Consider the following 27,494-nt stretch of genomic DNA (forward strand, 5'->3'; position numbering starts at 1 on the left):
GAACATACCTTTATATGAATACGCGGTGTGTAAAGCAACATAATGATGTTTATTTGGCTAAAACGGCAACAACAACAAAAAAAAAACGCAAAGAAATCTAAATCCTACCCGTTTGCTCTGGTTGCTTTTTTTCATGGTTCCTCCGCCCCGGGGCTCACGGGAGATTCACGCGGAGGTAGAAGAGCTTTGTCCCGGCCAGGCTGGGAGGTTTGACCGCGGCCAGGCTTGGAGGGTTTGACCGCGGCCAGGCTGGAAGGTTTGGCCGGCCCTGGTCGCTCTGTGCCCGCCTGGATGCTCGTGATGATGCCGCTGGAATCCTAGTGGTTCATCTTCTGCCTCAGCTCCGACTCTGTTGTGTGAACCGCAGCATCCTCCCCGATGTGTGTGTGTGTGTGTGTGTGTGTGTGTGTGTGTGTGTGTGTGTGTGTGTGTGTGTGTGTGTGTGTGTGTGTGTGTGTGTGTGTGTGTGTGTGTGTGTGTGTGTGTGTGTGCGAGAGAGAGAGAGAGAGTGTGAGAGAGAGAGAGAGAGAGAGAGAGAGAGAGAGAGAGAGAGAGAGAGTGTCCGTGTGTGTGATCGGAGGCAGGCAGATGCTCCCTTTCACGTGCCCGCGCCCTGACATACATGCACGGTAGCCTATTTTCCGCTAAAAGGAGCCTGACAGCGCCATCCAGCGTCTGAAGCCGATATTTCTCCTATAATCAAAACCTCCTTTAACGGCCATTATCTCAACATTATTTTCTTTTTCTCAAAATTCAACCAAACCAACCAAAAATTTAATCTAGATTATGAAGTAAAGATTCACCAGTTCATCTACACAAGGCATTTTGTTGAGGCAGTCATATGAGTTTGATGTGGTCTTAAAAGAGAGAGAGAGAGAGAGAGAGAGAGGCAGTCATATGAGTTTGATGTGGTCTTAAAAGAGAGAGAGAGAGAGAGAGAGAGAGAGAGAGAGGCAGTCATATGAGTTTGATGTGGTCTTAAAAGAGAGAGAGAGAGAGAGAGAGAGAGAGAGAGAGAGAGAGAGAGAGAGAGAGAGAGAGAGAGAGAGAGAGGGAGAGAGGCAGTCATATGAGTTTGATGTGGTCTTGAAAGGAGGACTTAAAAAAATAAAATCTTCCCCCCCCAAAAAAAAGTCTTACTTAGAAAATTATAAGAATAGATTTCGACTTCATTTTCCTCTATAAAAAAAAACTTTTCAAATTATTTTCCTTCTCTGATTTTGTCAAAACAATAAGCATCAGAGTGACGATAGTGTACGTGTTGTTGAGTGCATCCACTCTGCGCATGCGCACTGTGTGAAGCCAGCGGCTCCGAGCTGTCCGTGAAGAAGCTTCTAATAATCGATAGTTGGATGAGACGGCGCGATGTCAACATGAAGCTAAAGCGACCTGGACAGGCTACATGTAGCTATGGCAACATGGAGCTTATTTGGACATATTTCTTTGGTCCTTTTATATGAATGAAGTAGGCTACTCTCAGCGCTAAACAAAATGTTTTGTGAATACAGCACGTAAACATATAGTCTCTACATGTAGCTCTTTGTGAGGCTGCCACGAGACAGAGACAATTCACTACGGGAAAGTTCAGGTAAGTTTCTTTCTGACAAACATGGACGAATTTAGGATATTTATGACAGATCTCTAGGTAACGGCTAAAATTACCGGAGGTTAGCTTGCTGCTTGCTAGGCTGCTAATGGCTGAAATAACTGTTGCTGGGCGAGTTTAGCATTCGGTTAGCTTGTTTTTGCAACAAGCTAATGGCTGAACTAACGTTGGCTTTTGAACTTAGCGTGCCGTTCGGTAGCGTGCTTATGGGCTGATTTAAAGGTTAGCGTGTGAGTTTAGCATTCCTTTAGCTAACGTCTTTCCAGTAAACTTGACTGTTTTTGTAGCTACAAGTTAATTTTAGTCATCGAGAGAGAAAGTAGCCGTTAAGGTCAAACTTAATGTGTGTTTGGGTGGACTAGAATAAAGATTTAAATTTAAATTTTGGGGGAAACTGTTTGTTACCAACTGACACACGTGATGTCAACTACAAATATGCGTGTTGTAAACGTTTGAGATGATTTTCAAAGAGGTCTGGCCTGAAACCTGGACATGGCCCCTCACGAGCTGTGAGATACAGTAGAACACATTTAGAACATGTCTTTATTTGTTTGTAGCCGGTTAACTTTAGTTAGGTGAAAGCTATGTTAGCTGTCATCTAACTACTCTTATTAGGACAGCTAGCTCAAGTTTGCTGTAAACTATGATAGCTTTAAAGTGTTACTGAACCCCAAGACCACTTTTCCCAGCTTACAACTCATTTATATGGGTCTTTAGTAGTGACGTTGTTGATTCTCCAAAGTCAACTTCTCAACATTTTATTCCAAAGTATGTTTATTCAACATTTTATGGTTTAAATCTGTATAATGGTTGAAACCTGGGTACTGCATAGTGCATACACAGTTGTGTATCGGCTGATTTAGCTAATCAAAACTACAATCCAAACAACGGAGGTTCAGTATTTCTCCCTTCACATAATGAATATAATGTAGGAACCTAAACTGTTAAGAAAAATATGAGTAATCTCAGAAGTAAAAATGTAAGTAGAAGTGCATGAGCGAAGTGCTTATTTTGCCTTGATCGGTAATCCTAAATAATATTTGCGTATGTAAATTGGCCTAAGCTAGTGTGTTTGCGTGCAGTTTTTTTTTGTTTATTGTGTAAACTAGTTTTCTGCTCTTAGTTGGACTCATAATTTCAAATCACAACATTTGAAGAGACATTATATTCTGGTGGGATATTATCTTTCATTCACTTCTTGGTCTGAAGTGAATGTTTTTAATCTAACAGATCCCTGAGTCATTTCACTGTCAGCAGCTCCATTTACATGAAACCTGTTTGTCTGGATTGCACTCGTCACGGTTGATGTCGCTGCATCTCTTTCTGCCCTGCGCGCTGCCTGTCAGGCTGCAGACTCTGCTCTGCCTTACTGCTGAGCCTGAGAGGAAGCCTGCAGACTGCACTCAGGGCAGACACTCACTGCTTCAAATTTACTTTCACTTTCACGTTTTGTCGCAGTTTATTTTCTCCTCTAAAGCTTCAGTTGAAGGTAAGGGATCAACTCCGGTCCAATCTTTTTAAATAGTAATGTTATGATCATAATTGATCATTTCTAGTGTAAATCTAGTTCCAGTTGAAACAGAATGGATGTGGAAAATGTCCAAACGTATATCTCAGAGTTTGACAGGAAACTAGATATGGAGGAAATGACACAGCCGTTAGCAAAGATCCTCCATTTTGTGTTAATGGTCTTTCTTTATAAGTTCTAGTTACATATGAGTGTGTTGCTGCAGTAATCTACTCTGACAGTGTGCTGTTAGTACTAGTTACATATGAGTGTGTTGCTGCAGTAATCTACTCTGACAGTGAGCTGTTAGTACGGTGACTGCAGTAAAGGAGCTGAGCACTTCAGCAGGAAACTTTGGACTTGTTGTTCTACTACATGTATCGGCTCGTTACTTTACACATTCACATTTTACTTTGATCAACAAGTCAAATGTGAAGTCAGATTAAAGTATCAGCAGTGAATGGAACACTTCACATGAAGTGTGAACATTCTGTTCTCAATACTTGTAGTGATGTTAATTGTATTATTTCCCCCGTGTGGTTTTAGTAGTGAGTACTTGTTGTGTACAAGCTGCTGTACTTCACGCTGCATGTTCTGTTTCTGGCTTTAATCTGGCGCCATCTGTCTGTGACGTGGCTCACAGAAAAAAACACTTGTTTGAACTACTTTACATACTGCTGGGTAAACCTGTAATAACTTATTTTTTCAAATAACATTTTATTTATTAGTTGATAGACAGTCGATTTATTAATCTGAACTTGCAAAGTAACTAAAGCTTACACAAAATAATATAAATGTCTCGACTTCACTGCAGCTTCAACTGCATTCACCTGAGACTGTTATGAAGCAGAGAATAACAGCCAATCACTGACACTGAACAGTGTTTGTGTTGGAAAGGAGGATTTCAGTTGATGTTGATGTGTTTTCTCTCCAGGTGAAAGTGTGTGTGACGGTGTGGGCTCTGCTATGGATCAGAGTGAGGACACAGAGGAGTAAAAGCTTTTCCCCTGTGTAGTAGCCATAGTAGAAGTGAGTACTTGTTGTGTACAGGCCTGCTGTACTCCACTCTGCATTCTTCCTCTTATCTCCCTGTACCGCTCTGAAGTAACCACGTGACGCCATCTGTTGGACGTCAGCTGTATTACAACAGAGGACGTTTGAAATGATACAAATCAGAAATGTTATTATCTGTGACGTGGCTCACACAATGACTATGTTTACATGCAAAACAGGTTAAACGTCTTTTTCCCTTCAACTGTGGATTTCACTTTGACTCTTCTCACCCTCTACAGTCCTCTTTGACTGTAAACAAATAATACTGTTGGTTTAATGATTGGCCTATCCTTCGTCTGTGTTGATTCAAAATATGGACTCTGGACTCACTGGCTACTATATTACAGTTGTATTGTTTTCTCTATTAAACATTTACCTGGATAACACCTTGTATAAGTCACCTCTCCGTTTACGGGAAATCACTTCTGAATCTGCTTTGTTCATTGTTCAGGTGTTTTTGTAACTTGGACTGTGGTGATTAATTCAGGCCATTATTGCTGTTGGGGAACACAGGTTACATAGTGTACCTGTAAGTTTCCTTTTTTATTATCTTTATTTCACCTTCAGGTGTTCTTGTATAATATGCGTGTGTATGTTAGGCGCTCGGGTATCTGTTTGACTTTACCCGGTAACACAGTGCACAGAGTTAGTGATTTTTCAGCTGTAAGTAATTCTAGAAAGGAATGACTTTAAAAATGTTTTATTTCTGTTTGAAGCTTTTAAAATTCACATGTTGTGCAACATCCACTTTCTGTTGTAAACTCTTAATGCAGAGACGAAGAATCGCCAAAAAAATATTAGATATGTGGAGGCTGTGTTCTCTAGATTGTGTTATATTTTGATGTTTGCCAGCTGGGGGGAGTATGACTGCTTGAAGAATTGATGTCTTTTCCAACATTTAATACACATGAATTAATGTCATCAAGTTGACCATTCCTTCCACAGCATTTCCTCTAGATTCACTGATCGAGTTTGCCTGCGGACTTACATCTACCTTACATGTAAAAATCTAAATATTTTAAATTATTATTCCTGATAATCATTATACTGTGTATGTGTGTCCCCAGTGCTGCTGGTTTTCCTCTCAGACCTGAGAAGATGAGTGACTCGGAGGAAAAGGACGGATCAGAGTCAGAGGTCTCCAGCTGTCCAGACGTCAGTCATGAACCCCTACCTTCAGTCCCAAGGTAAAATAATGATGATTCAATTTTATGTTGTCTGATAATCTACTCCAGGGGTTCCCAAACTTTGCCATGCCAAGGATCCCCATATAGCATCAGCCTCTGTTAGGGACCCCCCCCCGTTTCAAATTAATATTTAAATTATGTTATTATGTTATTATTATGTTGAGCCTACATTATGATGGCAAATATCCAAGATAGAACACACATTATTAATTAACAGTCATTATTTTATCTTGTAATTATTAAATCAACATTCAACATTGATATCAACAGTAAACATGTGGAGGTGGATAGAGAAGAGGCCCAGGTGGATAGAGAAGAGGCCCAGGTGGATAGAGGAGAGGCCCAGGTGGATAGAGGAGAGGCCCAGGTGGTTAGAGAAGAGGCCCAGGTGGATAGAGGCCCAGGTGGATAGAGGCCCAGGTGGATAGAGGCCCAGGTGGATAGAGGCCCAGGTGGATAGAGAAGAGGCCCAGGTGGATAGAGAAGAGGCCCAGGTGGATAGAGGAGAGGCCCAGGTGGATAGAGGAGAGGCCCAGGTGGATAGAGGCCCAGGTGGATAGAGGAGAGGCCCAGGTGGATAGAGAAGAGGCCCAGGTGGATAGAGAAGAGGCCCAGGTGGATAGAGGAGAGGCCCAGGTGGATAGAGAAGAGGCCCAGGTGGATAGAGGCCCAGGTGGATAGAGGCCCAGGTGGATAGAGAAGAGGCCCAGGTGGATAGAGGAGAGGCCCAGGTGGATAGAGGAGAGGCCCAGGTGGATAGAGGAGAGGCCCAGGTGGATAGAGGAGAGGCCCAGGTGGATAGAGGAGAGGCCCAGGTGGATAGAGAAGAGGCCCAGGTGGATAGAGGAGAGGCCCAGGTGGTTGTGGCTCTTTTGCAGCTTTCATCTCAAAGTATTTTTCTTTTCAGAAATGTTTCCATCTTAGCCTTTAGCAGGAGGTAGCTAGCTAGTTTTCAGGTGCACAATTTTCTGATTTTTTTAGTTTCACTGACTGCTTTACTACGACCGTCTACTCGCTTCTTTTTGTCAAAGATTGGCACCAAAAGACACATATATCATTGTGAAAAAGGATTGTGGCCCTCCCTGGCTACTTGTTGTAATTAACAAAGATACAATTTAAACAGAAACAGCAACACTAGCTATATATTCATGTAAATCATGAAAGATAATTGTAATTATAACAAGATGCTACAAACGTTTATATATATCCTAATTATCCACTGCAGCAGTTGGTGTACAGTGTTTCCCCCAGAAAATGTCTTAGTCAAGGTGGTCACTGCCCCGTGTCAGGGGAGGCGCGGCGCAACGTGTTTTAGGGGTATGTTGCTCAAAGATGCCAATGTGCCGTAAAGAAATAAACAACTGTTTATTTGAATACAAAAATAAAACAGACACTGACCTTACAGTTGTGCAATTTTGTTTGCTATGTGCAGGTACAAATTATGTGTTAACGTGCAGACAGTACAAAGGACAATTAAAGAAAACTTCTACAGTTTTGGTGCAATACTAAACAGACACACTAAATACAAATAATGGACCATACATTTAACATGTGTATGCACATCAAAGTGCAAATACAACTTTTTAAAGTTCCTTTTTGGATGGGGGCTGTTGTGCGATTAATGGTTATTTTAAGCCTACTTGCTTGATTTATTTTTAAATACAGAGGTCGTTTTGGAACATGTATTTCCCAATTTAAAACATAAAAATAAAGCAGCATTGAAAATTCAGAAAATAAATCTTCTTGGCCTACACTAGCATGCTGTTAGAAAAATTAACTTTAAATAATAAATACAATGTGTTTTCCCCTTAAAATGACTAAATGCATTTCAAAGACAGTAGGCCTAGTTTGGCACTTCTGTAAACACTTACTGAAACTTGCCTGGGCCATCACTCTCATGCCTTCTTCAAACTTTTCTCTGCGCTGATAGGTTGTGTTGCCACAGTGATGTGGAGTCTTAAACTAGTCTAGCTTTGCAGAGCACTTCTTTCTGTTCAGCTAAATATCCCCGTAGAACTGCACTGCGTTTATTATCGCCACCAGTTAAATCTCGGTTTGCTTCTGCTCTTTTAACTCTCCCGCGTGCATGCCGTAGTTGCGCGCGCAAAGCCGCAGACACAGAGCAGTTGATAGAGAAATGCTTGGAGACACATGCTTTTTACCGCAAATTGTGCAGCACAAAAAATAAATAAATTAAATTAAATTATTTATTTATTTATTTTTTTTGGGTCGGTTGGTAGTCAAGGCGGGAGGCTGGCGTTGCTAAGGCGGCCGCCTTAAAGCGCTGGGGGAAACACTGGTGTATTTTGAGCTTCCTGAATGGCTTTGTCCTCAAATAATTTATCAAGTAATGATGTGATATGAATGAAAACATCTTTGTGTTTGCAGAGTTCCGTACCAGAGATCAGAGTCTGGAGTCTCCAGCTGTCTGTCTATGAAGAGTGACCGGTCCAAAGGTTTTCCTCCAGACTTCAGTAATGAACCTAGACCCTCAGACACAAAGTAAGGGACTGTTCTCACTGTAAACTGACTTGATTCAAGATGGTGCATTTAGGATAAAGAAATTATTTTTCATACATTATTATTGCAGAACTACTAGTTCCTTTTTGAGACATCGTCAGGGCTCCAGGATGGCTCTGTGGAATGTGCCTAGATATTTTCTCTGATTTTCTCTGATAATTGATCAAGGATTCATGTGACATGTGACTTACAACATCTTTGTGTTTGCAGAGTTCTGTACCAGAGATCAGAGTCTGGAGTCTCCAGCTTTCTGTCTATGAAGAGTGACCGGTCCAAAGGTTTTCCTCCAGACTTCAGTAATGAACCTAGACCCTCAGACACAAAGTAAGGGACTGTTCTCACTGTAAACTGACTTGATTCAAGATGGTGCATTTAGGATAAAGAAATTATTTTTCATACATTATTATTGCAGAACTACTAGTTCCTTTTTGAGACATCGTCAGGGCTCCAGGATGGCTCTGTGGAATGTGCCTAGATATTTTCTCTGATTTTCTCTGATAATTGATCAAGGATTCATGTGACATGTGACTTACAACATCTTTGTGTTTGCAGAGTTCCGTACCAGAGATCAGAGTCTGGAGTCTCCAGCTTTCTGTCTATGAAGAGTGACCGGTCCAAAGGTTTTCCTCCAGACTTCAGTAATGAACCTGGACCCTCAGACACAAAGTAAGAAACTGTTCTCACTGTAAACTGACTTGATTAAAGATGGTGCTTTTAGGATGAAGACAAAATGCTAGTGCTAGAACTTCTAGTGCCTTTTGAGACATTGTGCCACTGAAGACTGACCTGTTTAGAAGAACAGCAAACAAGTGCAGCATCTGTTTGTAATGTACATTCTACCGGAAATGATGTTCAAACCATGAAGTTAATTTCTTCAGTGACTATATTTTATTATTTAACTCAAGTTAAGCTTCCAAAGGTGACTGTAGAACAGTTACATAATTATTTAAGGGGATAGTTTCGTATTTTTGAAGTGTGGGATTGTATGAGGTACTTCTGCATAGTTAGTGTGTTACCTTATGGAGATGGTTATCACTGTAGTCATTGTAAGGAGTGTGGGAGAGACACGCTGTAGCAGAGATCAGCCTTGTACTGTTATGGACAGGGCCAGATTAAAAACGTTTTTTCTCCAAATATATACTGTAAATTCTAAACTAAAACCTTTCTGCATCTTTAGTTTGCCGCCTGAAAATAATTAACTATTACTTTAATGGAGAATTTTAACTGTGATGTTTGTATTAATAAGACTACAGGCAGATCACTACATGTTTAAAAAGACGGATAGGAAAAGCTTCAAGTTTAAATCTTAAATTCAAACAAAAAGTAACAATACTTTGACTGTTCTGCATGACCATTTGTGTACACATCTAGATTTTTGTTGGTGGGGGGGAGGTGCTCCAACCACTATACCATGTGCACAGATATTTTTCAACAACAAATCATTTAATAAAGAAATGTCTCCACAGTAAAAGGAAGATGAGTGATCTTTCTTCGGAGGAGCAGCCGTCCTGCTGTGGTTTGTGTCAGGACGTCCTGAAGGATCCAGTCGCTACCAGCTGTGGACACTGGTTCTGCAGACAGTGCAACACCTCATACTGGGACCAGTCAGACTCCGCCTGCCCCCAGTGTGGAAAAAGATCCAGAACCAGACCTGGACTGCAGACAGCCAGTCAGAGCAGCACAGAACAAAGTAAGACTGGAGATCTGTCAGCTGATATCATAATGTCTGAATACACTACCTGCTGTATTGATGAGGTGACATTTGTTGTCTCATAAAGCACACCCATTAACGATCTTAATTAATAAATTACTTTTTAGCTTTAATGTTTATAATAGGGATTGGCACGAATAATGTTTCCGCTACTCGAGTATTCGCTTGCATTCCTCGAGGATCAATCGATTCCTCGTTAAACTTTTTTTCTATTTTTAGAAAGCAACGCATCTGTCTGCAGAATAATGGTGCATCGCAATAAAGCCGATGCCCAGCGCTTGATGCTTCTTGTCAAACAGTCACAGTTGCCATATGATATAAAGGATTTATTTTCCACAAGTTTAAAACACCTTTTCCTCACTGAAAGTAATTAAATAGACGGGCCACAATTTAAACTGATCGAGTAAGTCTGCGGTGGAAAAAAAAGCATGGGCTGTAGTTGGCTAACAAACAAAATAAGTCACCATTTAAAATAAGAAGGGCAACAAATGAAATACAATTATTGTCCTACAATTTTAATACATAGATAAATAACTCACCAAAGCAGTGGAACTAGTAGTTGTAAATCCAACCTCGTAATGCTCACTCCGTGTCCGTGAATAACTACCGCGACTAATTCCTCATTAACGGAACGTTCTGACACCCGTCAGCTTTTGAATCTCAATCTCATATATATAAGGACCCCTTAACCGTAGAGGCTGATGTTGGTTAGACAGTGTGGGACCCCGAGCCATTTCTTCACGTATGAAGGCATAGTTCGCTCCATCTTCACCACAGTTGTTTTGGGACATCGTAGATAGTAGGGATGGCCATGTAGAATTTTTTCTTTAACCGGTTAACCATCAGAATTAACGGTTATTAACCGGTTAACCGTTAAGATTTAATGTAGCCTCTTTATAGTGAAATACCTGAAGCATCACAGCAGGGCTCCAGACCTTCTTTTGTTCCAGGGAGCGGCATATTAATTTAAAAACAATTCAGGGACCAGGGACATTCACACGGCACCTTGTCTGTTGTTAGAAGAGGTCTAGTATGCAAATGTAGGAGCAGAAAGTGAAATAAGTGACTGAAAAGGCCGGGACATTTACACACACACACACACAGGCTTAGGGGATGGGTAGCCTACCGAAACCCGGTGCTAAGTAGTGCTGAGCACGGGGCAACATTTTGAAAGACCGTAATATTGATAAGCTCCGATGTTATCAGTACTGCATAACGATACTTAACGCTTTTGTTGACGGATTTTCGCTGTTGATCCTGGCACACAATCATGGCAGACCTGTGTCTGCGCAGGGGGCGGGCACTCACTGCCTGGCTGTCACTCCCTCACACACTCACTGAGACGGTGATAGATGCAGGACAGCATCCACCTCAAGAAGGCTAATGCTAGCGCTATGTTAAGCTAGCGGGAGCCCACGCTGTTAATTAAATTATACAAACATATGACACTGGAGCGTTGTGACCATAAATTGTGACTGGGAGCGTACCATGGACCTATTATAAAGTTGAGCGGAGCCTACACTACTCGTTTCATTCTTTACCGACAGTTGGCATTCTTACATCCGGTTTAGCGATATCAAAATAAGATTCCGGATTTCAGAGAAATTAAGATATATATATTTTTTAACCTTTTAACCTTTAGTATTAACCGGTTAAAGATCTTCTTAACGGCTAACGGTTAACCAGTTAACCATGGACATCCCTAGTAGATAGTGAGTGGCCACATTACCCGAGGGAGAAGTCTACATTGCAAACAACATGGGAAAATAATAAAAAAAAAATATATAAATGGCAGCTCATACCAAATGCAATGAAAATCAGAATATATTACATAGGAAATCATTGGATTAGGCGCAATAAAGCATTAGACACGATGAAACATACTTGGTCTAGCTCTAACCACTACTCCACAAGAGCCCCCTATCATTTTTAACATGTTCTTATATATTCATTTTGGCAATGATCATAACCACCAGTGTCACATTATCTTTGTTTTGTCTCTATCTTAGTGAGTGGTGGTCTGCAGAAGGTTCTACATGAACACAAGATCAGTCTGAAGAAGAGATGTGAACGTGTGACTGAAGGAACTGATAAAGCAGGAAGTGAAACTATCCTCAACAGGATCTTCACTGAGCTCTACATCACAGAGGGACAGAGTGAAGAGGTTAATACCCAACATGAGGTCAGGCAGCTTGAGACCGCTTCCAAGATGGAGACCCTCCATGGTACTCCAATCAAGTGCCACGAAATCTTCAAAGCCTTACCCGACCAACAGGGACATTTTAAACACATCAGACTCGTCCTGACAAACGGCATCGCTGGTATTGGAAAAACCTTCTCAGTGCGGAAGTTCACCCTGGACTGGGCACTGGGCTTAGAAAACCAAGATGTCAGTCTGCTGATTCAGCTTTCGTTCAGGGAGCTGAACTTGATCAAAGATGAGATATACAGTCTTCTCAATCTGCTCCATGTTTTCCATCCAACATTACAGAAGGTCACAGCAGAGAAGCTCGCTGTCTGTAAAGTTTTGTTCATCCTTGACGGCCTGGATGAAAACAGACTTTCACTGGATTTCCACAACAATGAGGTTGTGTCTGATGTCACACAGAAGTCATCAGTCAACGTGCTGCTGACAAACCTCATCCAGGGGAATCTGCTTCCCTTTGCTCTCATCTGGATAACTTCACGACCTGCAGCAGCCAATCAGATCCCTCCAACATGTGTTGACAGGGTGACAGAAGTACAAGGCTTCACTGACCCACAGAAGGACGAGTACTTCAAGAGGAAAGTCAGTGATGAAGAGCTGTCCAGCAGCATCATCTCACACATCAAGACATCCAGGAGCCTCCACATCATGTGTCTGATCCCACTCTTCTGCTGGATCACTGCTACAGTTATGGAGCACATGTTGAAGACAGACCAGAGAGGAGAGCTGCCCAAGACCCTGACTGGCATGTACTCACACTTTGTGATGGTTCAGACAAAGAGGAAGAAGCAGAAGTATGAAGAGGGACATGAGACCAGTCCTGAGCTGACTGAGGCTGACAGGGAAGTTCTTCTGAAGCTGGGGAGGCTGGCGTTTGAACAACTGCAGAAAGGAAACATGATGTTCTACCAAGAAGACCTGGAGCAGTGTGGTCTGGATGTCACAGAGGCATCTGTGTACTCTGGAGTTTGTGCCGAGATCTTCAAAAGAGAGAGTGTGATCTTCCAGAAAACTGTCTACCGCTTTGTTCATTTGAGCATTCAGGAGTTTCTGGCCGCAGTCTACATGTACCACTGTCACACCACCAACAACACAGAGGTACTGAAGGGTTTCCTGGGAGAAAAATATGTAAATTCATCCCCGTATTCATTCATGAAGAGAGCCATGAAAAAATCTTTTGAAAGTAAAAATGGGCATCTGGACCTGTTTGTCCTCTTCCTTCATGGCCTCTCTCTGGAGTCCAACCAGAGACTCTTAGGAGGTCTACTGGGTCCAACAAAGAGCAGTTTAAATACCATCAAAAGGGCCATCAACAACCTGAAGAAGATGAACACTGAAAATATTTCTCCTGATAGAAGCATCAACATCTTCCACTGTTTGACGGAGATGAATGACCTCTCAGTTCATCAGGAGATCCAAGAGTTCCTGAGGTCAGACAACAGATCTTGTACAGAACTCTCTATGATCCACTGCTCTGCTCTGGCCTACATGCTGCAGATGTCAGAGGAGGTTCTGGATGAGTTCGACCTGAGGAAGTACAACACATCAAGGGAGGGACGGCTGAGACTGGTTCCAGCTGTGAGGAACTGCAGAAAGGCTCTGTAAGTCCAGATGTAATTAACATATAAATCAGTGTAGATAAGTAGTTTAGTTTTTCAAATAAACAATGTAGTGGCCTATTGTCCTCAATAAAACAGTAACTTGAAAATAAAGAAATCAAACAAAGCAACGTAATCAAAATAGCCACTGAGGCACCAGGGGGACGAATCTTACGTTGTGCAGGGAAAGAGTCAACTGTCCAGTCGGGATTTTAGGTTTCTGAAGGTTTATTGTCCATAGAATAAGCAAACAAACAAATGAGCAACAGTTGGAACTGGCCGCCTCATCTCCTTTGTCTCTCCCGTTCAGCTGGTAAAAAAACTATAACCCTACCCAGTTCCTGTCTTACCCATGCCCGCCAACCTCTATACCACCATAACACCTGTTACAAACCAAAATCATAAACAAAACTTAACTTTAACGCAAACGAGAAAAAAAACATAAACACAAGTATTTATAACACCAAGGGCCGGTTTCACAGACATGGATTAAGCCTAGTTCCGGACTAAATTGTACTTTCAATGGACAATCTCCATTCAAAATTCCATTTAGTCCAGGATTAGGCTTAATCCATGTCTGTGAAACTGGCCCATTATGTTTTAACACAGACTCAGGGCCAAACATACAGATGTATCTAGATTATTATTATTATTCGCCCGACTCCTGATGTCCATTGCGATGGACATCAGACTTTGAAAAAATCCTACAAATTAATTATGTGACATATGTTCAAAATAACTTCAAATATTATCACTTGTAATAGTTGAAATTATACTGAGAGCATGTTTGTTTGGCTAGCATGAACATAAATGTAGATTTTAGATTGAAAATGGTTACTCTTCCCTCTCTGGATCTGCTCAGCCATACTTGTCTTGTCAGATGTCTGTCACTCTCTCAGAGCATGCTCAAAGTTGGAAAAATTATTTTGATTGGATAATCAGGATCCAATCAGTAACCAGCAGTGCTGACATCATCCAATTACAGAGTATGTATTGGTTTAGAGAAAGAAATATGTCATGTCCTTTCCAATGGACGCAGGGTCTGAAGGGGTTAAGAGGATGGACGAACTTCTCTTCTCTTTTCTTTTTTTCTTTCTTTTTAAGTGTAAAGTTAAAATGTTTAAAGGTTGTTAAAAAGTTAAGTTGCATTGTTCCTACATTTTCTCTAACGTCATCTGCAAGATTCAAGCATAACAAAGACAAAATGTTTTATAATACATATTTCATTACAGACTTTCTGGTTGTGGACTCCTAAATACTTACTGTGAAGTTGTGGCATCAGCTCTGAAGTCCAACCCCTCCCATCTGATAGAGCTGGACCTGAGTAGAAACGACCTGAAGGATTCAGGAGTGAAGGCTCTCTGTGCCGGATTGGAGAGTCCAAACTGCAGACTGGAGAGACTGAGGTCAGTTCACTGACTGAATTTATGTAGTGTTTTGTTATTAATCAGTTGGGTTTACAGAAGCAGGTGCCTCGTAGTGGCTCTTCATTTAATCCTTTGATGAATATGGCGATCTAGGATGCATGCCCTTAATGCCTGAGGGTTTTCTGAAAAAATAGTATGAATTGTCAAGTCTACCAAAACCTTAATATACAGTATAAGCCTGTGTAGCACATAGAAACATGAAATAAAATACATTTAAAAGGTAAGGTTCACAGGTTTTATTTAAACATGCTCCCTTAGCGCTTACAAACCAACACATTTTTCTAAAAATCGTCAAAATTAGATGGGGGAGAAAAAAATAAATAAAATAATATAAAATATTTAAAAATAATGTGCTAAATGAGGTTATAATCCTGCTTCCTTTTAGCATGGATAGTAGTGACTGAGTGTGCAGTGGAGGGATAAAGATAGACAGATATAGGAAGGAGGAGATAGCTTTATTTTATAATTTAGTTCAGTTATCACTGGCACCATAAATCCGACTTCCCAGTACAACTGGAACGCAGACTGACTCCTGCTGTCGGGAGCCAATCAGCTGGTCCAAACGGCTGTATTCCACGGAGATGAAAACGAAACTGAAACTTAACTATCGCCTGGCTGGGCTGAATTTGAGTTGGAGCAGCAAAATATAGCCTAAATTCTTAAATATTGTTAATAAATAGATGCAATGTGTTGTGTGATTTTCGTCAGTAGTCTATAGTAGGCCTAGATTCTGCGCTCCGAACGCACTATCGCTGACACAGCCGGCATATTTTTTTTATTATTATTTAATTTTTTTTTTGATTGACGTGATTTTCGGCAAACCACACAACTTTTGAGTGGTCACTTGGTCTTAAAAAATCAACAAAACCCACCTCATGTGTATTTGAACCAATGATGGTGCATTCTATGCTGCACACGCCATGATAATGAGATAAAGTAACAATGCTGTGCTACGCAGCAGGCGGCAGGAGATACAATGTGGCGTCGCACAGCAGCCGTCATCAATGGGTTAACAGTCACGTTTTTAAATAAATTGTATTTTAAGAAAATTGTATCGTGAACCAAATAATTGAATGCCGTACTTAACCAAACCAAACTGTACCGCTCGGTTGAAACAAGGCTAAAGTTACTAAAGATTTTGAAAAAGGCTCATTGATAAAGACAAAGTCAGTAAAGTAAGATACACATTTAAAACCGGAACGCTTACACATTTGATTGTATTTTCAAACAGTGTATTAATATAATTTATTCTGTATTCAGATTGACTTGGTGCAGTTTGACAGAGATCAGCTGTGCTTCTCTGGCCTCAACTCTGAAGTCCAACCCCTCCCATCTCAGAGAGCTGGAGCTTTGCTACAACGAGCTGCAGGATTCAGGAGTGAAGCTATTGTGTGGTTTTCTGGAGAGTCCACACTGTAGACTGGAGACCCTGAGGTCAGTTCATAATTTCCTTTCTCTTGTACAAAGTTAAGTCAAAAAAGAAACATTTGAAAATGTTCAAAGTAACTATGTTTTATATTTTTTTTGGAAGATTGTCAGACTTTCAATATTCCCAATTAATATTTGTGTTTACATGGAAAACATTGAAGTTGAAAGAAGTTATTTGGGTTGCAAAAATTTCAGTTTTTTTCAAAAGCATGTCTGTTAATTGATATTGAACACACACATTGTCTCTAAACTTGTATCCTTTATTCTTTATTCAGATTGCGATCCTGCTGTTTGACAGAGATCAGCTGTGCTTCTCTGGCCTCAGCTCTGAGGTCCAACCCCTCCCATCTCAGAAATGTTGATCTGTGGGGAAACAACCTGACGGATTTAGCAGTGAAGCCTCTGGTTGATCTAGTGAAGAGTCCACACTTCAGACTGGAGACTCTGAGGTCAGTAGAGGGTTGGAGTCCATCCATTTTGGTTTCATTAGCATGTCACTAAACACCAATTAGGCCCTACCAGACCAGTATGTCATGAAACTAGCGCACAACCTCAATGTCATTGTTCTCAGCCACTCCCTCAGTTCGCTGATTGGACTGTCAAAAATCTGTCCGGAGAAAACCAAGTAGAAGGTTGGATTCAGTCCACGCTGGTTTCTATAGAATGTCACTGAACACAGTTAGTATCAAAGCAAAGATCCAGTATTTCCTTTTAAACCTCCGACCTTGTCAGTGGCGGTGTTACTCTGTGAAGCTGAGAGAGGAGACAGGCTTGTAAGAAGGACAGAGAAGAAGACAGTTGTTGTGTTCATGTCTACGGGACATTAAGCTGGATAACAGCTGACAGCATTACAAGACAGTGGTCCTTATTCATGAAACTGTTCTACCATCAAATGTGATCCTAAAGTGTTAGTGCTCTCGTTTCAACACAGCTCTGAGATAGGTATGACTGAAGCCAGCAAATCCCTGGCTTTCATTTCAACAATCATCACAGTTAGTAACCAAGTGGTCTTGTGGTTATGCGACAAACTGAGAAAGTTGGTAGCACCAGCGCTTCTACTAAAACAGTTTATCTGGAGCCCTGTGGCCAGAGTGTCTGCAGCTCTGTGTGTGTTCACTCCTGTAGGTGAACATGAGAGCTGAGAGGAAGCAGGCTACGCTACACACAGGACTGAAGTCCCTGCTGCTCCTTAAACTGGATCGTCTGTGAACTCTGGTTCATGACTTCTGATGTCTGTCTTCTTCTCTCAACAGATGGAAGAAGGAGTGATCTCTGTGATCGTAAAGGTGTTTGTGTTGATGGGATCCGCTGTGTTCTGATGATCCACAGAAGTTGAAGCAGCAGCTTGTGTGGATAGGCTCTGACTGGCCCATGTTACTGGGAGTTAGAGAGGAGATTTTTGTCTATTTTGCATGTCTTGTTTCCTACTAGTATAAATAGAAGGTAAAAAATGAACATGTATGGGTTTAATTGTATATTCTTTGCATAATTCTTCTTAGCACTTACATCAGCTAACATTTTTATAATAATTCTTCAATATATTCCGATAATTATAACAGAAAGATGTGTTCATATGTTCATACTGCGAGGTAAAACAGACAAATACTTGTCACACCTACATGCAGCACATACGTGTGGCACTCTGTAGTTTAGTTTATTTGCAGCTATAGTGCTGACGTGATTCATGTTGTTCTGAGTTTGTACCTTGATGGTTGAATGCACTTAATGGAAGTCGTAGTTTTGAGCTTGTGTTCTATTGTGCACGTCTTCTTTCCTACTAGTATAAATAGAAGGTCCAAAATGTAAAATGTAATCAATGTGTTTATTTGTATATTTATTGGATATATATCCTTATCATTTCCATCAACTTACATTTCTAAAATAATTTTTCACTATTCTGATTGTTATTGAAGAAAGATTGTTTCATACGTTCATTGTCTGATTTATCAAACATTTTCTTCTTGAAAACACTCCATGTTTCCAGAATCTGTTCTGTAAAAACCTTGGTAACTAATGTGTTGTAAAAATGAAATAAAATGTTTACTCTGGCTTTATCTGATCTAGAATGTTTTTTTTTAAAGAGATGCAAATTTACACATATTTACTTAGATTTTGCCATACTTGAACATTTATTCAAAACTGTCTGGTGTGTCTCTTGGTGGTCCAGTGGTTTCCTCAGCATGGTTCTGGTCCAATCAGCAGGTCTGTGTTGTCGGTGGGAGCCCCGGTTAGCTCGTTCGTTAGCTTGCTTTTGCTACAGGCTAAAGGCTGATTCTTTCTGCTGAGGTCTTGGGTGTTTCAGAGAAACCCAATGCAGGTGTGTGTTGGATCATTTATGAAACATGTTACATAAAGAAACACACATCCAGGTTTCAGTTTCAGGTTTTTATTGTTTTGTGAAGGACACGTCCGTGTTGACGTCTTCACATGGACGCAGGTTGACCCTCGAAAGCATCATCGCCCATAGAAATGAGTTTTCCCGTCTGACAATAATCTGTGAAGAGAAAAGAGAATATTTCATTTTTCATTTAACAGCAATTCGTCCTACAAACTTCTTCTGTTAAATCTAAAAAAAAGTTTGACCGAAATTTAAAACAATTACAGTTGTGCCCTTTTCTGGACAGTTGTTTGAATCAACATATTTAAAGTCTTGGTTTTGTTGGTTTTGTTCGTTATCTGTATGACAGAGAATTACTGTAGTTTTGGCATCAAACACAAAAATCTAGTGCAGACAGTAACCTTTAAAATCTGAGTTTTCCTTACTTCACAGTTTAGCAACCAGTGTCACAGACACACACACACAGATACACACACAGCCACACGCTGACCTGATTGTCCGTCATAGATGAAGGGTTTGTCATGAGGGAGTCCCAGACACTTCGCCAGTTTCTCATGATCGCTGTGAGACGCTTTCAACTTCTCAGTGTCCATCGGAGAATCTTTCCTCCCTGATACACACACACACACACACACACACACACACACAGGTAATAAGCTTTTCATCTAATGTAAAGACTGTGTGTGTGTGTGTGTGTGTGTGTGTGTGTGTGTTTGTAGATAACTATATTGTTGAAAACCAAATTGAGTTTTAGACCTCAGCAGTGAGGACATTTTGTCTGGTTCTCCCTTTGAGACAGGCCTTTAAAGGGCTGTTTGAGGGTTAACACTAGGTTTTAAGGTTCAGGTATGAATTAGGTTTATGTTAGTGTAAGGGTTGGGGTTAGGCATTTAGTTTAGATGGTTAGGGTTAGGGTAAGGGGCTAGGGAATGCATTATGTCAATGAGTGTCCTCAAAAGAATAGCTGTAGAAAAAACGTGTGTGTGTGTGTGTGTGTGTGAGTGAGCTTACTGTAGATGAGCAGGTATCGACCAGTAGTGGTGGCACTGTTATCCATCACCAGACAGTCGGGGCAATTCTCATAGAAATTCACTTTACCTGTAGAATCGTATGGAACATCAAATCCATCCATGTGCAACGCTAAAACACACACACACACACAGCAAATGCTAAATTATTCTGTTCATCAGCAACAGCACTTCACTATGCTTTATGATACTACATTATGTCAATCAAGGTTCTCACAAGTATAGAAAGACAAATATCTCTGTTTGTGTGTAGCTGTGTCTCAATTCAGGGGTCGTATCGTTCTAAGGACGCGGTCTATGAAGGGCATAGTGAAGGCCGAACCGAAGGCTGAACGAGCGTTGTTACACGAGACGGTCTCTGCAGGTCTCCGTTTACGAGCATTTCCAGTTTGCGTAACAAGCAGTTACCTTGCGTGACGACTCACCGCTCCTGTGCTGCCTAGCAACCCTGATTGCTGCCAACGGAGGAAAAAAGAAAAAGAAGTTGCCTACTTGACGAAAAGAAAAAAAAGTACAAGAAGAAAGAAGGACAAGAAAAACAAAAGAAAAGACAAAAAAAGAAAGGAAGATAAAAATTAAGAAGATGGAGCAACACGTTGCTGTTTTGTTATTTTTTATTTTATTTTCTGCCATCTCTGAAAAAAACGCAATGAATCTTGGGATATGTTGGGCCGCGAAGGATACATCTGTTGGACCCTTCAAAACCGTGAAACGAAGGCTGCATTTCTCGGCCGCATATAAAGGAGCCTTCGAAATGGGACAAGCCTTGACGCACCGCTATGATGCAATCGGTCTTCAAATGCAGCCTTTGCAGGCTGCGGCCTCTTAATTGAGACACAGCATGCATGTGTGTGTTTGTGTGTTAATGCGACTTACTGGCTTCACCAACGTGCAGTAAGTGTTGGTCGGGGTCAGCGGGCGTCGACATGTTGAGGGAGTATTTCACACACAACATCTTACCGGGACCAACACTACACAGAGCAACACAACATTAAAGCTACAGTGCGCAGCCTTTGTTTGTTTGTGTGTGTGTGTGTGTGTGTTAATGCGTCTTACTGGCTTCACCAACATTAAAGCTATAGTGTGAAGCTTTGTCATAGGAATGAATGTTACATTATATTCTTGTGTCTAGATTGTGAGGAAATATTCACCGAATTTGACAAAAAGGGTTTTTTCACAGCAAAGTATTCTCCAGAATTGCTGACACAAGCCTGAGAAAAATGCCCAAACTACTGTAAAAATGTTATAGTCTTTCCCCACTTTTTAAAATATTATTAAATATTTTAATATAATCATACTGGCATTGGAAGGGTCGTTTTTATTTATTTATAACCAAATAATTGAATATTTGGTAGTTTTAATCGAAATATTTATCCCAAAAAGGTAAAAAAAAAAACATATTTCTTTATCTGTTATATATTTATAGGAGTTTTTGGAAGTGGACATATTTGTCCTGAATGGGAGTCTAAAAATTTTATCTGCAAAAAATAATAATTCAGAATCCGTATCGCACGTCGATCCCATCCTCGTCCCCAAATGTTCGGGGAAATTTAATTCCCTTCAGAAACGAATCACTAGGGGCGCCCTTAGCTCAGTTGGTAGGGCGTCCCCCCCCATGGGCCTCGGCCAGCAGCGGACCCGGGTTCGATTCCGGGTCCGCTGCTGGCCGCGGTCTTTCTCTGCATGTCACTCCCCTCTCTGCCCATGTCACTCCCCTCTCTGCCCCATTTCAACTCTGTCTCTACACTATCAATAAAGCATAAAAAAAAGAAATGCCAAAAAATAAAATATATATATATCTTCTAAATCATCTATAAACACTCACTGGACCACGTTCCTCACGTAGTACACGATGGTCTTGTTGTCTTCCAGGACGTTGATCTGGACGTGGGAGCTGGACAGGTTTCCCATCATCTCACAGTGAGGGTCAGAAACCGACCAGACCAAAACCCAGTCTCCACTGACCTGCAACAGAGAAGGAAGTGTGTGTTAATTCTAGCGCCCCCTTTGGACAAAAGCGGTAGTGTTTTTTACCACGCCAGCTGTTGTTCCTGGGTGAGCAAATACCCATGACAAAGGCATTAAGAAGAAAAGTAGCGCTCTTTGCACTGATGGTCTCGTTTCTAATGTAATTTCTGATCATCAGAGGAAAAATGAGACAGCCGACATACTTAAAAATCCCTCGTAGCACCTTTTTAAAAAAAAAAAGAAAAGGTGACATTGCGCAATTTACCACAAACAAACTAAACCTCTGAGCTCTGGATTCTCTCCATCAGCTGAACGATTCAACGCTGGTTCAGTTTGAAACGACAATTCTCACATAAATGACAAAGTTCCAGATCTGATAGAATGTTGAACAATACGGAAAATAATTGTTCTACAATTGGTAATGAACTAGCAAAGTTTGATGATTTTATCTACACACACACACACACACACACACACACACACACACACACACACTAAACTCTCACCTTGTGTAGGTCTTGTGCTGACAGCGTCTTGTTCAGACCGTCGCAGTCTTCGGGGCCCGGCGCTGCGTTGATGCCGATCACCGCCAGCAGCAGCAGCAGCATGGCTCCCTTCACTAAACTCATCCTGTCTGTCTGTCTGTCTGTCTGTCTGTCTGACTGTCTGTCTGTCTGTCTGTCTGTCTGTCTGTCTGTCTGTCTGTCTGACTGTCTGTGTGGGGACAGAGTGAGTGGCAGCTGGCTTTATAACGGCCTCGCTGACCGGAACAAGTCCAAAATATGTGTTTGTGTGTGTGGGTGTGTTTGTGTGTTTCTGCTTCGTTTGCTTTATTATTGAGTCAGTAGGGTCAAGTGAGGAGAAGGTTTTGCCCACTCAATGTTTAGCATTTTTCGGGGATTTTTTATGAACCGATTTTGTTTATTTTCATCATCGAGTTCTTGTTGTAAAAAGTCTTTAATAGGAAGTCACTTCAGGCGGCGGTGGGAGGGTTAGGGTCAGCAGGGTTCTGATTCTCATTGGGAGGGTTAGGGTCAGCAGGGTTCTGATTCTCATTGGGAGGGTTAGGGTCAGCAGGGTTCTGATTCTCATTGGGAGGGTTAGGGTCAGCAGGGTTCAGATTCTCATTGGGAGGGTTGGGGTCAGCAGGGTTCTGATTCTCATTGGGAGGGTTAGGGTCAGCAGGGTTCTGATTCTCATTGGGAGGGTTAGGGTCAGCAGGGTTCGGATTCTCATTGGGAGGGTTGGGGTCAGCAGGGTTCAGATTCTCATTTTAATTTAGATTTGCCATTTCCTTTTGATTTCCACTGTCTTGGGTTGGATGAAGTGTGATGTGTGCCTCTGTGCTTTTCCTGTGTGTGTGTGTGTGTGTGTGTGTGTGTGTGTGTGTGTGTGTGAGTGTGTGTGTGTGTGTGTGTGTGAGTGTGTGAGCTCTACTGCAAACAAAGTCTAGGTACTAAGAAAGTAAAATAAAATAACCTGAACTTGTCGTTAAGGTCAGCTTTAGGGTGAAATCTTTAGATGATATAAAGTTGGCGGTTAGAAGGATATATAAATGTTTCAACCCGCTGAACATTTTTTTTCTACCTCTTTTGGGGAGAAGGGGGTTGTCTTTTTTTGGGAGACCAATTGGGAGACCAATTTACATCTTCTAAATATTTAATGGGCCCCCCGAAATCTCACCTATGACAGTGGCCCAGAAGAGTCAACACAACATGACAAAATGTTGTGATAATTTCTTGATGAACAACAACAGCAAAAGTTACTTAAAGAAACAAACCAGATCAAACCTTATCCAGGCTCTTCACTTTGTATCTGAGGAGAAAACAGTTTGTCAGTGTGTTTGGACGTTGGTACGTATTTGAACCAGGGGTACATCCCCACACACCCACACACACAGGTACACAGTCCAGAGGTGACCAATCAAACATGTTGTCATTCCAACTTTTAAACAATTACAGCAGAAAACCTTTGGCCGCCAACATTAATTTATATGAAAAGTTTACACAGTTTGTTTGTGTGAGGAGAGAGAGAGAGAGAGAGAGGTAGAGATTTTTCTCAAATCTTCAACCAAACCAAACAAAATGTCAACTTCTAGATCTAGATTTTTTCAAATACAACATGTAGGTTGATAAAAACAATAAAAAAAAATAACCGCCTGCTAATCAACTGCCTACAAAAAGCAGCAATTCTTAATGAATTTAGATTAAGCCTATGGATGTAACATGTTGTCAAAATAATAAGCAAGTTAATCATATAGCCTGTAGGCCTAGAAGTGTGAACACAAATGTATTCTGTTTTCAATTAATCCTCAAAAATACATTAGAGAGAGAGAGGCTCCGAGCTGTCCATGAAAAAGAAGCTTCGAGAAGATTCCATGAGACGGCGCGATGTCAACATGAAGCTAAAGCGACCTGAACAGGCTACATGTAGCTTTGGTCCTGATGCTATAGCCTATTAGTGACCTGGACACATTTCTTTGGTCCTTTTGATGAAGAGGAGGGACGGAGGCTGCTGCGAGAAAGAAGCGCTTACTACGGGAAAGTTCAGGTAAGTTTCTCTTTGACTTGGACAAACTCAGAATTGTCATGACGGATCTCTAGGTAATGGCTAAAATGACGGGAGCTTAGCTTGTCGTTAGCTAGGTTTATGGGCTGATACAAAAGTCAGTGTGTGAGCTTAGTATTCCTTTAGCTAACGTCTTCAACTTTGCCGTTCTTTGTAGAAACAACTACATTTTCTGCCATAGAAAGAGAAAGTAGCTGTTTTGGTCAAACTAAATGTGTTTTGGGCGATAAGAAAAAAGATTATAATTTAGGAGGAAACTGTTTGGTAGCTTCTTACTGACCCCCGTGACGTCAACAACAAATAGATTGAGATGATTTTCAAAGCGCTCTGACCTGAAACCTGGACATGGCCCCTAACTCTGGCTGTTAGATACAGTTGAACACATTTAAACATTTTTTAACTGACTCAGCCCCGTTCTTTATTTGTAGCTGGCTAACATTAGTTAGGTGAAAGCTACTGTATGTTAGCTGTCATCTGACTACTTTAAATAGGACTGCTAGGTCTAGTTTGCTGTAAGCTATGATAGCTTTAGCTAACTACTCTAAACTGGCTTTAGTTTATGGAAGTATAATGCATTCACTTGAGGAAAACATATTCACTCCTTTTTTCTGAACTAATGAAAACATCTCAAAGATATTAGTCTAGTTAAACTTGTTAAACTTTTTTTCAGGATTTTAAATGTTTTATGTGTTGGTAATTAATGGTTTTGTCTGTTATAATGTTTGCTAGAATAATACCTTCACAGATACATCACATGTAACACATCAGCCCAGTCTGTCAGACGTCTGACGGTTAGTTGGATCCAAACCAGAAACACAGTTTGTTATTATGGTGAGTAGAACGTACACAATAAGAAAAATATCACATTTATCTAAAATAAAAATGTCTGACTGTATTATACTGTGTGTATGTGTCGCCCCAGTGCTGCTGGTTTACCTCTCAGACCTGAGGAGATGAGTGATTCAGAGGAAAAGGACAAATCAGAGTCTGAGGTCTCCAGCTGTCCAGACGTCAGTCATGAACCCCTACCTTCAGTCCCAAGGTATTTATATCCTATCTCCGAGAGCTGGATCTGGGTTACAACAACCTGCAGGATTCAGGAGTGAAGCTGTTGTGTGGTTTTCTGGAGAGTCGACACTGTACACTGGAGACTTTGAGGTCAGTTCACTGATTTTTTCACTATTGTAGATCTTCTATATTTTATTAACAATTAAACCTAATTCATGTACAAACTAAGGCTGTCAAGGTTAATGCATAAATAATGCGTTAATGCCAACTCCTTTTAACAGCGGCCATTTTTTTAACAGGCGATTAACGGTTGCGCGTTGCGATTATGACCCTCGGCCCACCCCGTAGTTTGGGGAAATCAGGCAGCGATAGAGCATCAACGTTGTGTCTCGCCAATCCTCTGTGAGAAGAAATGGATAAAGAAAAGGGTTTTAAAAATGGCAAGTTGAGCTTCAAAGCTCTTCCAGATGGTTCTCTCGACAACACCAAAGTGATTTACTTTTACTAAAATGTTACGACCGGAGTAAGTCGCCTCTGCTCCGCCACTGGTAGGGCGTCCCAGCTACCGACTCTTAAGGTTAGAGCTCTACCTGGTTGATCGTGCCAGTAGCATATATACTTGTCTCAAAGATTAAAACATGCAAATATCCCTCTTTAATAACCATTGCTGACCAAGCATACAGCTGATGCAGAGAGCCCCACCCCTCGCCAAAGGCAATTGCTTTCAGCATATATTTTGAGCATATTTTGAGCAGTATTGAAAACTTGAAAAATATCCCTTTAAGGTACATTTAAAAGAGATAAAAATGTGTTAATAGTTTAGTCGATTAACAGCCCTTGTACAAACATAACAAAAATCCGTAAATTAACAAATTATCTTATTTATATCTAATTTCTCTTAGGCAAAATTAAGTCTGAAATCACGAAAGAAACGATAGTAGTAAATGCATGATTATAATTTTTGTAAATTTTCTTCCCAACTAATATTGTGTTTACATTTAACGTGTAACATTCATTTCAGTTTGTTTAAAACATAAACACAGCCTGATTTACATCATTAATTCTGTATTCAGATTAAGGGGCTGCTGTTTGTCAGAGATCAGCTGTGCTTCTCTGGCCTCAACTCTGAAGTCCAACCCCTCCCATCTCAGAGAGCTGCATCTGAGTGGAAATGACCTGAAGCAGTCAGCCTCTGTCTGATCTTAAGAAGAGTCCACACCACAGACTGCAGACTCTGAAGTGAGTAGAGGGTTAGAGTCAGTCCGTGCTGGTTTCAGCAAAATGTCACTAAACACAGTTAGTATCAAATCAAAAACTCTCCGTATTTCTTAGTGCTGACAAGCTTAATCACGGTTGTGTCAACACGTTTGGTGATGGCTTGAATGTCACAACGTTCATTTATATAAAAACGTTATGCGCTATAGCCATCACATCATATGTACACACATACACACTGTGTGTCCTTCTGCCATGTGTTCTTTCCCGATATTTTTTTATTTACATATTTGTCATGTAATCTTTCCAAAGTAGTTGAAATAATCAAATGTCACAAGATAACTGGTTTGAACTGGTAAATCCATCATTACAGTGACCAGTGAACATCTGTGTTTCTGCAGTTATGATGTGTTCAGGACTCTCAGCACTTTATCCCCACTGTGACTTCAGTGAAATCTGTTTAGTAAACAGACCTGATGGCCAGAGTGTCTGCAGCTCTGTGTGTGTTCACTCCTGTAGGTGAACATGAGAGCTGAGAGGAAGCAGCTACGCTACACACAGGACTGAAGTCCCTGCTGCTCCTTAAACTGGATCGTCTGTGAACTCTGGTTCATGACTTCTGATGTCTGTCTTCTTCTCTCATCAGATGGGAGTGATCGTAAAGGCCAAATTCCACAAGCTGCCTGTCCGGTGCTTCTCCGCTCCGCCACGGCATCGGTACAGTGGAATTCCGGGGAAAAGAGGTTCTGCTGTGTCCTGATGATCCACAGAGGTTGAAGGAGCAGCAGCATGTATGGACAGAGTCTGACTGGGCCATGTTACTGCAGACAGGTTAAGGGCCCTACATACTTGCCGATTGGCGTCCACGGACGTATAAGTTAGCGGCCCGTGTATGCACAGTTTCATTCATACTCCAAACAAGTCCTGAGCCGTTCTGCATAGAGATTAGGGCGTGCGGTTATACATTTTGGGCTGTATGCAGTCGACCGTTCCGGGGTCGACGGTTAAGGTTGGAAGATGATTTTTACGTCAGGCGGTTCAGAACGCACCCCGTTACTGTCTGCAGACACACTGGACTCCTCCACCTACTCAACCTGGACCTGGGATCATATCTGCATTGTTTTGT

General features: G+C 41.2%; 2 protein-coding genes and 1 long non-coding RNA gene across 5 annotated transcripts in view; 2 read left to right on the forward strand and 1 right to left on the reverse strand.

The window, feature by feature from the left end:
* Positions 1 to 135, reverse strand: part of plekho1a (pleckstrin homology domain containing, family O member 1a) — a gene marked incomplete at both ends in the record, with an annotated part of 30,061 nt that extends 29,926 nt beyond the window's left edge. Inside the window, one exon of the mRNA XM_080045370.1 lies at positions 109 to 135. Within this exon, the coding sequence (XP_079901496.1) occupies positions 109 to 135 (27 nt within the window). The remainder of the gene's footprint in view (positions 1 to 108) is intronic.
* Positions 136 to 3,056: 2,921 nt separating this feature from the next.
* Positions 3,057 to 18,285, forward strand: LOC307263825 (protein NLRC3-like). Of its 3 annotated transcripts, XM_080045096.1 has the most exons (12): positions 3,060 to 3,095; positions 4,048 to 4,142; positions 5,234 to 5,353; positions 7,742 to 7,855; positions 8,084 to 8,197; positions 8,426 to 8,539; positions 9,340 to 9,563; positions 11,594 to 13,391; positions 14,621 to 14,794; positions 16,076 to 16,249; positions 16,519 to 16,692; positions 17,497 to 18,285. In XM_080045096.1, the coding sequence occupies exons 3-12, from the start codon at positions 5,265 to 5,267 to the stop codon at positions 17,510 to 17,512; spliced, it is 2,991 nt and encodes a 996-aa protein (XP_079901222.1). In that variant the 5' UTR covers positions 3,060 to 3,095; positions 4,048 to 4,142; positions 5,234 to 5,264; the 3' UTR covers positions 17,513 to 18,285. The 3 variants fall into 3 exon arrangements, with proteins under 3 accessions (XP_079901223.1, XP_079901222.1, XP_079901224.1); XM_080045097.1 differs by lacking the exon at positions 4,048 to 4,142 and having other exon boundaries at positions 3,057 to 3,095; XM_080045098.1 differs by lacking the exon at positions 7,742 to 7,855.
* A 6,913-nt stretch (positions 18,286 to 25,198) lies between these two features.
* Positions 25,199 to 27,388, forward strand: LOC307263836. The gene is made up of 3 exons (XR_013845293.1): positions 25,199 to 25,303; positions 26,227 to 26,392; positions 27,015 to 27,388. It is a non-coding gene; the product is annotated as an uncharacterized lncRNA (long non-coding RNA).
* Positions 27,389 to 27,494: the final 106 nt, after the last annotated feature.

Source organism: Ammodytes marinus (genome assembly GCF_949987685.1).
Source record: "Ammodytes marinus genome assembly, chromosome: 17".
Lineage (NCBI taxonomy): Eukaryota > Metazoa > Chordata > Actinopteri > Uranoscopiformes > Ammodytidae > Ammodytes > Ammodytes marinus.

What these genes read in the sequence shown, in the direction of transcription:
- LOC307263825 (XM_080045097.1), top strand. Translation starts at nt 5,265, where the DNA reads ATGAGTGACTCGGAGGAAAAGGACGGATCAGAGTCAGAGGTCTCCAGC. An exon ending in CCCCTACCTTCAGTCCCAAG is followed by an intron (nt 5,354 to 7,741) that starts GTAAAATAATGA and finishes TTGTGTTTGCAG; the next exon opens with AGTTCCGTACCAGAGATCAG. An exon ending in TGCAGACTGGAGAGACTGAG is followed by an intron (nt 14,795 to 16,075) that starts GTCAGTTCACTG and finishes TTCTGTATTCAG; the next exon opens with ATTGACTTGGTGCAGTTTGA.